This window comes from Pseudoliparis swirei, chromosome 22, assembly GCF_029220125.1.
Source record: "Pseudoliparis swirei isolate HS2019 ecotype Mariana Trench chromosome 22, NWPU_hadal_v1, whole genome shotgun sequence".
NCBI classification, from domain to species: domain Eukaryota; kingdom Metazoa; phylum Chordata; class Actinopteri; order Perciformes; family Liparidae; genus Pseudoliparis; species Pseudoliparis swirei.
The window spans coordinates 22,695,151-22,710,647 of NC_079409.1; the positions used below are offsets into that span (position 1 = coordinate 22,695,151).

General features: G+C 43.3%; 1 protein-coding gene across 5 annotated transcripts in view; it reads right to left on the reverse strand.

Moving 5' to 3' along the window:
- trak1a (trafficking protein, kinesin binding 1a) overlaps positions 1–15,497 on the reverse strand; it is a 43,655-nt gene that overhangs the window by 23,451 nt on the left and 4,707 nt on the right. For 3 of the 5 annotated variants that reach the window (XM_056443600.1, XM_056443599.1, XM_056443596.1), the window contains exon 2: positions 13,525–13,719. Coding sequence is in view for 3 of the 5 variants with exons in the window: in XM_056443596.1 (XP_056299571.1) it covers positions 13,525–13,719 (195 nt within the window). In the remaining 2 variants the exon portion in view is untranslated. Of the gene's footprint in view, positions 1–3,253; positions 3,726–9,079; positions 10,614–13,524; positions 13,720–15,497 lie in introns of those variants that run through there. The other 2 variants (XM_056443597.1, XM_056443595.1) reach the window with 2 other exon arrangements.

Below are 15,497 nucleotides of genomic sequence, written 5' to 3' on the forward strand. Positions count from 1 at the left end.
CTACTTCATGTACACACTACTTCATCTACACACTACTTCATCTACACACTACTTCATCTACACACTACTTCATCTACACACTACTTCATCTACACACTACTTCATCTACACACTACTTCATCTACACGACTTCATGTACACACTACTTCATCTACACACTACTTCATCTACACACTACTTCATCTACTACACACTACTTCATCTACACACTACTTCATCTACACACTACTTCATCTACACACTACTTCATCTACACACTACTTCATGTACACACTACTTCATCTACACACTACTTCATCTACACACTACTTCATCTACACACTACTTCATCTACACACTACTTCATCTACACACTACTTCATCTACACTACTTCATCTACACACTACTTCATCTACACACTACTTCATCTACACACTACTTCATCTACACACTACTTCATCTACACACTACTTCATCTACACACTACTTCATCTACACACTACTTCATCTACACACTACTTCATCTACACTACTTCATCTACACACGACTTCATCTACACACTACTTCATCTACACACTACTTCATCTACACACGACTTCATCTACACACTACTTCATCTACACACTACTTCATCTACACACTACTTCATCTACACACGACTTCATCTACACACTACTTCATGTACACACTTCATCTACACACTACTTCATCTACACACTACTTCATCTACACACTACTTCATCTACACTACTTCATCTACACTACTTCATCTACACACTACTTCATCTACACACTACTACACACCACTTCATCTACACACTACTTCATCTACACACTACTTCATCTACACACACTTCATCTACACACTTCTCTACACTACTTCATCTACACACTACTTCATCTACACACTACTTCATCTACACACTACTTCATCTACACACTACTTCATCTACACACTACTTCATCTACACACTCATCTACACTTCATCTACACACTACTTCATCTACACACTACTTCATGTACTACTTCATCTACACTTCATCTACACACTACTTCATGTACACTACTTCATCTACACACTACTTCATCTACACACTACTTCATCTACACACTACTTCATCTACACACTACTTCATCTACACACTACTTCATCTACACTACTTCATCTACACACTACTTCATCTACACACTACTTCATCTACACACTACTTCATCTACACACTACTTCATGTACACTACTTCATCTACACTACTTCATCTACACACGACTTCATGTACACACGACTTCATGTACACACTACTTCATCTACACTACTTCATCTACACTACTTCATCTACACACTACTTCATCTACACACTACTTCATCTACACACTACTTCATCTACACACTACTTCATGTACACACTCCTTCATGTACACACTACTTCATCTACACACTACTTCATCTACACACTTCATGTACACACTACTTCATCTACACACTACTTCATGTACACACTCCTTCATGTACACACTACTTCATCTACACACTACTTCATCTACACACTACTTCATCTACACACTACTTCATCTACACACTACTTCATCTACACACTACTTCATCTACACACTTCATCTACACACTACTTCATCTACACACTACTTCATCTACACTACTTCATCTACACACTACTTCATCTACACACGACTTCATCTACACACTACTTCATCTACACACTACTTCATCTACACACTACTTCATCTACACACGACTTCATCTACACTACTTCATCTACACACTACTTCATGTACACACTACTTCATCTACACACTACTTCATCTACACACTACTTCATCTACACACTACTTCATCTACACACTACTTCATCTACACACTACTTCATCCACACTACTTCATCTACACACTACTTCATCTACACACTACTTCATCTACACACTACTTCATGTACACACTACTTCATCTACACACTACTTCATCTACACACTACTTCATCTACACACTACTTCATCTACACACTACTTCATCTACACACTTCATCTACACACTACTTCATCTACACACTACTTCATGTACACACTACTTCATCTACACACTTCATCTACACACTACTTCATCTACACACTACTTCATCTACACACTACTTCATCTACACACTACTTCATCTACACACTACTTCATCTACACACTTCATCTACACACTACTTCATCTACACACTACTTCATCTACACACTACTTCATCTACACACTACTTCATCTACACACTACTTCATCTACACACTACTTCATCTACACACTACTTCATCTACACACTCTTCATCTACACACTACTTCATCTACACACTACTTCATCTACACACTAACATCTACACGACTTCATCTACACACTACTTCATCTACACACTACTTCATACTACTTCATCTACACACTACTTCATCTACACACTACTTCATCTACACACTACTTCATCTACACACTACTTCATCTACACTACTTCATCCACACACTACTTCATCTACACACTACTTCATCTACACACTAACATCTACACGACTTCATCTACACACTACTTCATCTACACACTACTTCATCTACACACTACTTCATCTACACTACTTCACTTCATCTACACACTACTTCATACACACTACATCTACACACTTCATCTACACACTACTTCATACACACTACTCATGTACACACTACTTCTACACACTACTTCAACTACACACTACTTCATCTACACACTACTTCATCTACACACTACTTCATCTACACACTACTTCATCTACACACTACTTCATGTACACACTACACACTCCTTCATCTACACCTCAACAGGCGTCCTCCCCCTCCATCTCTCTGTGAACCCTGTTCTTCTAGAGTGGGTTAAAGTGACTCTAGAATAACTAAATATGAAGAAGCTTCTATTCCTATAACAATATATTAAACCACAGGCCGGGGCCCTGAAGTGGCAGCTGGGACAAACAGCGCCGAGCATATCAGGTGAGCAGGTAACCGGACCACGCTGCACAGAGACCAGCAGCAAGCCCAGAGGCTGCAGTCCACATCAGAGTCCCTTCACGGGGTCCACAGGGTCCACACAGGGACACAGGGTCCACACAGGGACACAGGGTCCACACAGGGACCCACACAGGGGTCCACACAGGGCAGGGACACGGGGTCCAGTGAACCTCGTCAGAACCAACGGATGAAGGTCCTAGAGTCACACGCTCCGAGAGCAGCAGAGAGGACAAAGAAGAAGACTACCTTCACACAACACCTGTTGCTCCTCATCCAGCTCTTCTTCTGCCTCCTGCTCCGTGCTCCCATGGGCGGGCAGACCGACATACTCCTCTTCGTCGTCATCTTCCTCCTCCTCCTCCCGAGGGTGCAGACAGACATATTCCTCGTCCTCCTGCGGCCGGTTGGACGTCTCCAGCCGGTCCTCAGCGGCCGTGAGCAGCGCCATCCTCCCCTCCTCCCCGAGGCTATCCACTAGACCACAGCGCCTGCATGGGCAACACCATGGCTCCAACTTGGAGCTGTGTGCATGTGTGTGTGTGTGTGAGATTGAATCTATGAATCAATACCTAACCTGTGTGTGCCTCGATGTGTAAAGTTCACTGACAAAGTGGAGCGCGTGGTGAATATCGTGCGTCTCTGTGAACGCTCCATTGTCCATGAGTCCGTCTGTCAGGTACCAAATAATGTCTGCTGATGGAATGTCTAAAAGTGTGTGTGTGTGTGTGTGTCAGTTGTCCCTTGAGGCAGCGCTGAGAGACGACCAGATAACCAGACTCCTCCCCGTCGGCCCTGTGACTGGTCATTGAGTGGCCTACTCCACTTCATCACAGACAGGGGGGTGGACGCAGACGCACACTGTGCAGAGAATGTCCACCATGTTTATTTTAAAGTTATTAAACTAGATTAGACACATCACACGAGAGCATTTGAAATAATCTGCCATATATATCTTAATCCCTGTAATCCCCGACCTGTTAGTACCTTCTAATGGTTCAGGCCAACATGGAGCAACTCTAAACAGACTTGGTACGGTCCTGTTCTGCCACTATGACAATGAGCACACAATAACAGACACACACCTGTCCCCAGGGCGTGCCAGTCCCGTGAAACCTCGAGAGGTGAATGTTAAACCTCCATCCGGTACGAGATTAAATCAATCAATCAAAAGAATACAATCGTTTTCAATGCACGTTGTAGATATGCACCAATGTGGCACCATTATGACAAAAGGGACACGCTTCCATTGATTGGAGTTTCCTTCACAGCGTTTATGTCCTCGGTGACCTTTGAAGGATATAAAATGTGATGCATGACAAAAGAAATAAAGAAAGCATCTTAAACTACCGGCACGGAGACACCTCAACTTAAAGAAGCGTGCGTGGAGAACGAGGAGCGGACGAGTCCAGTGACGAACTTCACAAACCAGTCTCGACCTGCCCGCCTCCAAGTCCATTGTCTTTAAAAGTGTTATTCCACCTGCGTTCACCATTCAGGGAGAGACACTTCCTCATGGCTCCATGACCTCAACGTTCCAGAATCTGACCTCTGTCTCATAGTTCAGTCGACCTCTGTGCTGGTCCAGGTACAATTTAATAAACTGTAATAAATGTTACTATTGTCGAGATGACTGATATTTTACATTCAACTTTTCTTTTCCCATTCATAAAAAACAAGCGGTGAATAACTGAGTGAACTGTATGTCATTGTGTCCTGTTCCTGTGTATGGAGGACTTAAAATGTCTAAAGTATAAATAGATTTAAAAATGCAGGAATAAAGAAAGAAAGGCTTAAATAAATGTATAAATAGATAAATACAGGAATAAATGAATAAATGCTTAAATAAATGTATAAATAAATACTTAAATGAATGTATAAATTAATAAATACAGGAATAAATAAATGTATAAATAAATAAAGGAATAAATAAATATAAGCTATACCTAAACAGGACATCATTAAATAAATCTATTTCTACATTTCTTCATTTATTTATGTCTCCATTTCTTCATTAATATATGCGTACCATTTATGCTCATTTGCATATAAGGACGCATAAATGGTACGCATAAATAATTGAAGAAATACAGAAATGTAGAAATGGATTTATTTAATGATGTCCTATTTTTGTATAACTTATATTTATTTATTCCTGGATTTATTTATTCATACATTTATTTTAGCATTTATTTATTCATTCTTGTATTTATTTATACATGTATTTAAGCATTTATTTATTTATTTATACTTAAGACATATTAAGTCCTCCATCACTGTGAGCCGACCCCGTACGACCGGCCCTTCGTAGATCAATGTGGACGCATCAAAGCCGTCCACCTCTCTGCTCATTAGTCGCGGCTCACTGTGATTGGGCTGTAATTGGGTCGAGTGACCGGCTGCCAGCTCGGCCCGGTCCCGTGTGCTCGAGCAGCTTCACTCAACGGACCGGCGAGGCCACAAAAGGCGACGCGGACAAACGGCGCCCACAGTCACTTGTTCTTCGTGTCCCTGTCGTTCACTCTGAAGGCTGTGTGCTGTCATTTGGAAGGAAATTACTAAATTGGACCGGAAAATTTGCACAAACAACATTTTAAAAACAGTTTATAAACCGATCCAAATCATGAAATACAACAACAATCTGGTTTGTGTCCTTCAAGCTTCTTATATTTACAACTGTGTTCGGTAGTGGTGTAAGGCCAGGGAACGACTGTGTCTCGTTGACTATTACATTTCTATAGTGATGAGTTTGATATGGAAACGCACTACATCCATAAATACATCTAGAACAGGGGTGTCCAAAGTCCGGCCCGCGGTCAGATTTCATACGGCCCGCGACATCGGTCATATAATGTGTTATTTGTGGCCCGCCAGATCTGTCAGAATAAATAAATCATAAAAACTTGAAAGACGTAATTCCTCCTTTCTAATGTATCTGGCTCTGCATCCGTGGCGTGAACCCTTCTCGAAACCTATTTGCCATGGCGGCAAAAAAAAGGAGAAAAGTTGACTGAGGGCCGCGTTCAGGAGCGGTGGGAATTACTGATGTTTCTACCATGAGAACAGGGTGGGGGTCCGCCCCACTGAAATGTTCTCTTTAGCGCCAGATTACAACATAAGTAATGTCAGGTTGTTTTATTCAACTAAACGGTCGTATATTATTGATCGTATCTACACAGCGGCATGTCATTTCTGTCTCTACATGGTGGCGTTCACACTTCTCCTGGCTATCGGTATCGCGGCGGAGCTCCGCCCCCATGCGCAGACAGGTGCGCACAGGTGAGCGCTCAACCAGCCGGCAGAGAGCGTCCAATATGTCGCGGGAACAGCAAACCGACACCTCTGCGTTCCCACGGTGGTGAAGACAAGTCGTCTCAGAGTCGCTCTCTGCTCCGGGTTCAAGAGCAGAGACGAGGTGGGCGCGAGGGGGAATGCTGATTCTTTTATTTCAAGACCTTGTTTGAGAACTTCACATATTACAAACTACACGGACATAAAACTAAGTCATTAATAAATAAAGAGCGAAATGACTGTCGCCGACTTTCGTGTAAATGTGTACGTTACAGCGTTAACCGGTTACGCTGAGCATGCGCGACAGATGAGATTCTTGGAGACTTGCCAGGTGTTACCTCTCAGCGTTCCAGCTGTTGCCCTTCAAAACAAGAGCTCAACATTGAGCTGTATTGAGAGTGGCCGTATCAAGCCTGCAACCCCGTTTTAAAAAGAGGTGTAGTGGAAAGCCCATTTTATCACACATAGAAAAAAAACTTAATGACTCAGACATATCTGCACTTGTTTTGTTTTTCAAAGGTTGCGCGTTATTGTTATTTTGAAAAGATATGCAGTGTCACTAACACTCAGTAAACTCTTTATGCCCAAATATTTGATCTTATTTTGTTTCATTTTTCACAGGTTGCACTTTATTGATATTATCTTGAAAAGGTATTCAGTGCAAAACAGGTTTATTGCAACGTTATGTAACTCATAGAAATGTAAGGTATTCTACATACAGCTTTTTCATTGTTATCTGACTGAATGAAAGGCAGACTTGGTTATATTATATGTGGTTACATTGTCATTTAAAAAATAAAAGTAATTGTGACAGTAAAAATAAATTGTTTTATAACAGTGTATTTTCATGTAACTTTTGTGGTTTCAAAAATGTCTAAAGGAACTATTGGCCCCCAGGCATCTTTACTTTATCACAATTGGCCCTAGTTGCAAAACGTTTGGACACCCCTGATCTAGAACATGTAATCACCTTATCTTACGAGTTACCATCCCGTAATCACGTAAAAATGTGGCACGTTTGGAGAAAACGTCTCTTTTGTGGATCCAATGTGCAACAACGGTTTGGACCTTCTGTCCAGACGAGGAAACAAACTGTGTGAAACCAAACTAAATGCAGACACAAGAGCTCAACCGGTAGTGGAGGGGTAGTGGAGAGGTAGTGGAGGGATATTGGAGGGGTATTGGAGAGGTAGTGGAGAGGTAGTGGAGGGGTATTGGATGGGTAGTGGAGGGGTAGTGGAGAGGTAGTGGAGGGGTATTGGATGGGTAGTGGAAGGGTAGTGGTGGGGTAGTGGAGAGGTAGTGGAGGGATATTGGAGAGGTAGTGGAGGGGTAGTGGAGAGGTAGTGGAGGGATATTGGAGGGGTATTGGAGAGGTAGTGGAGGGGTATTGGATGGGTAGTGGAGGGGTAGTGGAGAGGTAGTGGAGGGGTATTGGATGGGTAGTGGAGGGCTAGTGGAGGGTAGTGGAAGGTAGTGGAGGGGTAGTGGAGGGGAAGTGGTGGGGTAGTGGAGAGGTAGTGGAGGGATATTGGAGGGGTATTGGAGAGGTAGTGGAGGGGTATTGGATGGGTAGTGGAGGGTAGTGGAGGGGTAGTGGAAGGGTAGTGGAGGGTAGTGGAGGGGTAGTGGAAGGGTAGTGGAGGGTAGTGGAGAGGTAGTGGAGGGATATTGGAAGGGTAGTGGAGGGTAGTGGAGGGTAGTGGAGGGTAGTGGAGGGTCGTGGACGGGTAGTGGAAGGGTAGTGGAGGGTAGTGGAGGGTAGTGGAAGGGTAGTGGAGGGTCGTGGAAGGGTAGTGGAGGTGTAGTGGTGGGGTAGAGAGCCCTCCGCCCCGGCTGCCCTCCATCCATCCGACCTTTTAGCCACTAGAAGAGCCAAAGGATATTCGTCAGGCTGCTACCAACGAGGGGCCGAGAGCAGCGTGCAGATCGTTGGGCTAAATATAAAGACAACCTACTTCCACGTCAGCAGCTGTTAGCAGCTGTTAGCAGCTAGCTGACGTTAGCACAAACACAGACTCACAACCAGCAAAGAGGAAACGCAACCAGCACCGTCACCCCACTGCCGACACGTACAGAACCAAGACAGCAGGGCCGGTTTCAGAAGACACTGTCATCCACCGGCTGCAGCTTGGAGGCTCCTGTAGCTGCAGCTTGGAGGCTCCTGAAGCTGCAGCTTTGAGGCTCCTGTAGCTGCAGCTTTGAGGCTCCTGTAGCTGCAGCTTTGAGGCTCCTGTAGCTACAGCTTTGAGGCTCCTGTAGCTGCAGCTTGGAGGCTCCTGTAGCTGCAGCTTGGAGGCTCCTGAAGCTGCAGCTTGGAGGCTCCTGTAGCTGCAGCTTGGAGGCTCCTGAAGCTGCAGCTTGGAGGCTCCTGTAGCTGCAGCTTGGAGGCTGCTGTGTTTTACTGACCCATCTGTCTTGGTGTTGTGAGTGGCTGTCACACACAGCCACTGGGTTGAAACCAGTCAGTGACAGGTGGCTCCACTAGGGGTTTAATTCAAGGTAATTCATTCTTTTTGTGTTGACGTAAATGCTCGTTTAGTATGAACACGTCCAGCGTCATCCTCCCACCTCTTTACTTCACACACACACACACACACACACACACACACACTCTAGAGAGCTTGTGTGTTCTGGTGAGCTCCAGCCGGTCCACCAAAGCCATCACAGCCGAGTCCGACTGACCAACAGGAAGTACTCTAGTCTTTATGAAATCCCCTCTGACCATCCATCGTGTAGTTAGTAGTTTAGAGGTCACTGCGTTAGACTGAGCGGACGTCTTACCGTCGGCACACTCCTCATAGTGCCAGTCCAGCTCGTAGAAGTCTGCCTTCACAAACCTCTGACCTCTGGCGTGGCCTCGCCGGCTCATCCTCGCTCCTCTGACGGGCAGGGCCGGCGTCTCAGGAGAAACATCCCCGGCTAACGCAATGTCCCAGCATGCTTTGAGACGGGGTCTTCGCCAAGTGACCGGTGCCGTCCGTTAATCAGCTAGTCCGTGTCCGCTTCTGCCGTCCCAGCATGCTTAGCGGTTGCCATCTGGCACACGGTGGCGATTAGAGACAACCGGCCCAGTCTCATCATGTGACCTTTCTGTTCCACGCTCATTCAAAGCCAGCGGGCGGCGTGTCGCGCTCCGCTGCGGGATGCGGACGGCGTGTCTGCGTGTCTTCCCACTGAACCGGTACTTGCGTCAACAGAAGAAAAGAAAACATCCCTGTATTGTCCTTTTGTCCGTTGTTAATTATTCCCCCTTTCAGCCAGCGTGTCAGTGGGATCCTCCCCTTTTCTCTCCGTCCGTGGCGTCTTCTTCATCTCCTTTAGTTTTCCTCAGTCACTCCAGAGCTCCTCCATCCTCTCACGCCTCCTTCCTGTCCTCTCCTCTTCCTGCCGGTCCGCCCTCTGGTCCTCCCGAGGTCGTGCTGTGACAGTCGTCTTCTCTTTCACAGCATCCCGTGGTGTCTGACAGCAGCTCCTCTGCACATGGACCACTGCTCCTCCAGCAGCGACTCGATGCTCACGGAGGCACAGCGAGGAGAGAGGAGAGAGGAGAGCAGCAGCAGCAGTCACGGGTTTTGCAGCAGAAATGATGAGAATCATGACACGGTAGACGGGGTTAGAGGACGCCTCCAGCCAATCACGGAGCGCAGTGTTACGAGCATCGCCCCCTCCCTCCTCTCCTCCACGCTGTCCTTCTGTGAGGTTGCTATAGTAACAGGCTCAGCCTCCCAGCAGCGTAGCATGTAGAGTCAGTTCCATGAAGGCAGCGCCGCGTTGACAGAGGTGACGTGGATAAACCAACATGCACAACACAATGGGACTTCAAGGATTCATCAAAAGGATCCATGCACAGTGCACGGGAGGAAAGTGATGAGTCATCAAGACACGATGCTCAATGCTCAGAGCTACCGGCTAAAGACAGACAGACAGTTGTGTTATTAATATGTCTGTATGAGCTCATGAAGTGACCAAAGGGACATACAGTCACCACAGGATGAGAATACACACGGCCGGATGACAATCACACACAATCGGAGATTAGTTGTATTGTATTTAGAAATATCATGAGCACCGATGTTGACTTTGATGATATGACCAAGACGTTCTTATTATGTCAGACCGGTGAAGTTTGAATGTGTTATTTGCTTTAGTTTTTCAAATTATTTTTAGTTGTTTTCTACTCTTTTATTCCTCCCTTCCCTCTGTATAATATCGTTAAAGTCATGTCTTGTTGATTTGAAAAATCAAAATATATATATAAATTTAAAAGAATAAAATAAATATTATATATATATACATTTTTAAAAATAACATACAAATATATATATCAATTTTAAAAACAACATATACAGGACTGTCTCAGAAAATTAGAATATTGTGATAAAGTTCTTTATTTTCTGTAATGCAATTAAAAAAACAAAAATGTCATGCATTCTGGATTCATTACAAATCAACTGAAATATTGCAAGCCTTTTATTCTTTTAATATTGCTGATTATGGCTTACAGCTTAAGAAAACTCTAAAATCCTATCTCATAAAATTTTAATATTTCCTCAGACCAAGTAAAAAAAAAGATTTATAACAGCTGAGTGTTTGTCAAGGCTCAGGAAACCCTTGCAGGTGTTTCGAGTTAATTAGACAATTCAAGTGATTTGTTTAATACCCTACTAGTATACTTTTTCATGATATTCTAATATTTAGAGATAGGATATTTGCGTTTTCTTAAGCTGTAAGCCATAATCAGCAATATTAAAAGAATAAAAGGCTTGCAATATTTCAGTTGATTTGTAATGAATCCAGAATGCATGGCATTTTTGTTTTTTTAATTGCATTACAGAAAATAAAGAACTTCATCACAATATTCTAATTTTCTGAGACAGTCCTGTATATATATCTAAATAATATTTTTTGATTTTGAGAAAATGTTTTTGTAACATTGTATGTTGCGTCACTTATTTTTATCATATTGCCAACATTTTAAATATACATGTATAACATTAAATCTCATGACCACTTTTTGGTCAGTTTGCAGTTGCTGCAACAAAAAAGACAAAATAATAATAAATAAATACGGGAAGAAACAATATTATCCAGATAAATATTATGCAATTGTTCATATTGTTGTAAATAATGAATCCCCATCTACATGAGAGCTCTGCTGTCATAATTAAAGCACTAAAACACCCATGATGTGCACATGACCCTGTTCATGCATCAGGCTCAATGCCACCAATGGGAGCTCCAGGTAAAGACAAGCAGGTCCATGAATATGTAAATGAATACTACCGCCTCGTGCATATGGAGAACACGTCTGTCTAGATGTGTGAGGAACACGGCTTCATGACCAGGAGGAATCCAAGATGACCCCTCGCTCCTCATCATGGCCCTTAGGGCGTCAACACCATCCAGTGAGGTCGTCACACATAATGAGAACTATAAACATGTGAAGGGAACGGTTGATGATAAAGCCCCAAAACGACGTATACAGGACTGTCTCAGAAAATTAGAATATTGTGATGAAGTTCTTTATTTTCTGTAATGCAATTTAAAAAACAAAAATGTCATGCATTCTGGATTCATTACAAATCAACTGAAATATTGCAAGCCTTTTATTCTGATTTATTGCTGATTATGCACAGCTTAAGAAAACTCAAATATCCTATCTCTAAATATTAGAATATCATGAAAAGTATACTAGTAGGGTATTAAACAAATCACTTGAATTGTCTAATTAACTCGAAACACCTGCAAGGGTTTCCTGAGCCTTGACAAACACTCAGCTGTTATAAATCTTTTTTTTTACTTGGTCTGAGGAAATATTAAAATGTTATGAGATAGGATTTTAGAGTTTTCTTAAGCTGTAAGCCATAATCAGCAATATTAAAAGAATAAAAGGCTTGCAATATTTCAGTTGATTTGTAATGAATCCAGAATGCATGACATTTTTGTTTTTTTAATTGCATTACAGAAATTAAAGAACTTTATCACAATATTCTAATTTTCTGAGACAGTCCTGTATATATATAATATTATATAACACCTCAGACCTTACACAACATGACCTTGCTTTATTAAATGTCAAGGGCGACAAGGTGAAGCGCCGGCGCTCAGTGAGGCTATTTATGAGAGCTTTGATCTATCTTTAGACACGTTTACGACCAGAGTCACTTCTACAAGTACGAGTGAATCAATCAGGACGTGGTTTCATGTGTGTGTGTGTCTGTGTGTGACTCTGTGTGTGTGTGTGTGTGTGTGCATGTGGTCTACAGCTGGTGTGGCCATCAACCACGAGGCAGCTCTTAGTTTGATAAGACACGTGAACACACACCAACAGGGCCGAGAGCGAGAGAGTTGTTGTGGTAACGCTGGTCAGCTGTCACACCAACACTCTCTCTCTCCCCCTCTCTCTCCCTCCCTCTCTCATTACTACACAGTCACGGTCAGAATATATCCAAGATGTCCCACCGCTCAAGTCTCAAGTACTCTTTGTCTCACTCCTCTAACTGAAGGTTACATCTAGAAATCTACTTATGTACAGTTATCATCATACACACACACACATACACACACACACACACACACACACACACACATACACACACACACACACACACACACACACACACACACACACTGACCAACGGGTTTACAGGACTTTAAAACTAATTTCCATGACCAAACATTTGGTGAAATCACGGGCGTATCTACGAGTGAATAAATCTTAAATAACACAAATGAATGAGACGTTAATTATTAAAAGAATAAATATTTATATAAACGTTTATTCTTTTAATTAAACTGCGTAAATGAACATTTGAATATAAAAACATTTTCCGTGACTTTTCCAAATTTTTTTATTATTTAATAATTTTTTCCTGGACTTTTTCAAATAACAAAATAAAATAAATAAAATTCCATGACTTCCAGGTTTTCATGTTGCGTTCACACCCCGTAGACACGGGGAGCAACGCAGGGTTAAGCGTTGCTCAAGGACATATCGACTAGGGCGGGGATTGAACCGCCAACCCCCTGATTGAAGGACTGCTGACCCACAGTCTCCCTAATTGACATGTGACCGTCTGAGGAAATATTACCATCTAATGATGATATTGGAGAAGAGGAGGACACCGCAAAGTCTTCGTCCGTGGTGGAATCATCATCTTCATCTTCATCATCCTATTGAGGATGAAGCTCAACTGAACTAAATCTGTGGCGCGTCAAGAACTCACAGAAGTACTTGAGGGTCTCCTCCGTCTGCTCCGTGGTCAGGTCGAGGGCGGAGTCGGGGTCCACCAGCGGCGTGTGCAGCCAATCATCTTGGTCGTAGCCGAAGATGGTGTCGGCCCTCAGCTTGTAGACCGGCAGCTGCTCCTCCAACAGGCTGATGATCTCCAGCTCCGGCAAGTCAGAACTGTTACACACATCTGCACAGAGGGAAGGGCGGCGGTCACGACTCGCGCTTCTCATTTTTACAAAAACAGATAAGCATGATAAATAAGCAGAAGCATTACTACATCGTGTTATCTTCAGCAGGGATAAAGACTCATGAAACGTCATCTGTGTGAATGAGTCACAATCCATTATAATCCATCCCAACAAGACGTTGCATCAGCCCATTAGAGCTGCAGCTATAGGACGCCCTCTGGTGGTGATAAAGAAGAACTACTCACATTGGCTTATATTTCTCTTTTTTTTTTAGAAACACTAAAAATGCCTTTTTCTTTTTCCTTTTTGTTTATAAAAACTTAAAGGTTTGAATACATTTCACTCCACATGGGATCATTTATAAAAATGCACAGGATTATTATAAAGCACATGTCTGAAGGTGGCTGTGACGACGTTGTGGTCAACAACATTTACTAATGATAATAATTTAGACTTCTAAGCGCTTTTCTCGGTACACAAAGATGCTTACTAAGCAAGACTTCTTCCTTTTGTACAGAGAATATTAATTAATTATATTCATGTTGAATCTCCTGTGCAGCACTCACACATGGAGACCCACTGAAGGTCAACGCGGGTCGATCAGCAGCCTCAGTTAAATGTACCCAAGGCTTCCTCTGATTGGCCGGTTGTGTCGCACATGACAATAATAAACCAGCGTGTCGTTGCGCCACACATCCGTTACTGGCTGGAATAATATAATCCCAGCCCACTGCACAGTCAGCAGCAGCCTCCTGCACAACACCACCGAGCCGCATGTGTGCGTGTGTGTGTGTGTGTGTAAAACTAAAGCAGCGTACAGCTATGTGCACGCGTCAGTGTAGAGCGCTATTAAAATATTTGAGGGATTTGGTCGCTTTTGCTGCAGAAATATGGAATTCTCCAAAACTCGTGGAGCGACTGAAGTCGACATCGAAAGAGAAGCGGCAGTCAGAAGAAAACTGTCTCTCTCTCTCTCCCTCCCTCCCTCTCTCCCTCTCTCCCTCTCTCTCTCTCAAACAATGCCTCCTCTCTCAGTCTGCTTCTCCAGACTGACTGTGCCACACACACACAAACACACAGACACACAGAGACACACACAGACAGACACACACACACACACAGACAGACACACACACACAGACACACAGAGAGACACACACAGACAGACACACACACACACACAGACACAGACACACACACACACACACACACATGGGGAACCAGCAGCCAACGCGGTTTCTACAGGTACTGAATTACAATTCCTCCCCATGCCGTCATGTGACTGTTTCCCAAAGCATCCTGGGTTGTTACAGTTATTCTCACTATCGTCATTCGGTTTGAATCTTTTTCACGAGACCACAGGCGGTTCGGAGGTTCACCTGTGGTGCCTCCACCGTTTACAGGTGTTAAGAAACGTAAAATAGTTTCACCACAAAACATAAATTAATCCAAATAACGCGTTGTTGCTCAAACCCTGATGAGGTGAAACATGAGAACGCACTTTGGTCCTGAATTGAGTCCCGATCGGACGTCTGAGGATAATTATAGACAAACCCTTCTGTGTGTGTGTGTGTGTATGCTGACAAAAGGTCAATGCAGACAGCCACAAGTTAGACTGTGTGTGTGTGTTTATCACACACACGATGATAGTGATGTGCTTTGTTGTCGCATCAATAGAGCTGCTTGTTCTGACGTTTCATTGAGTTTGAGGTTATTCCCACAGCTGTTCAACGTAAACAACGTCAGCAGAACCAGCTGACCAGAGGTCAAAGGTCAA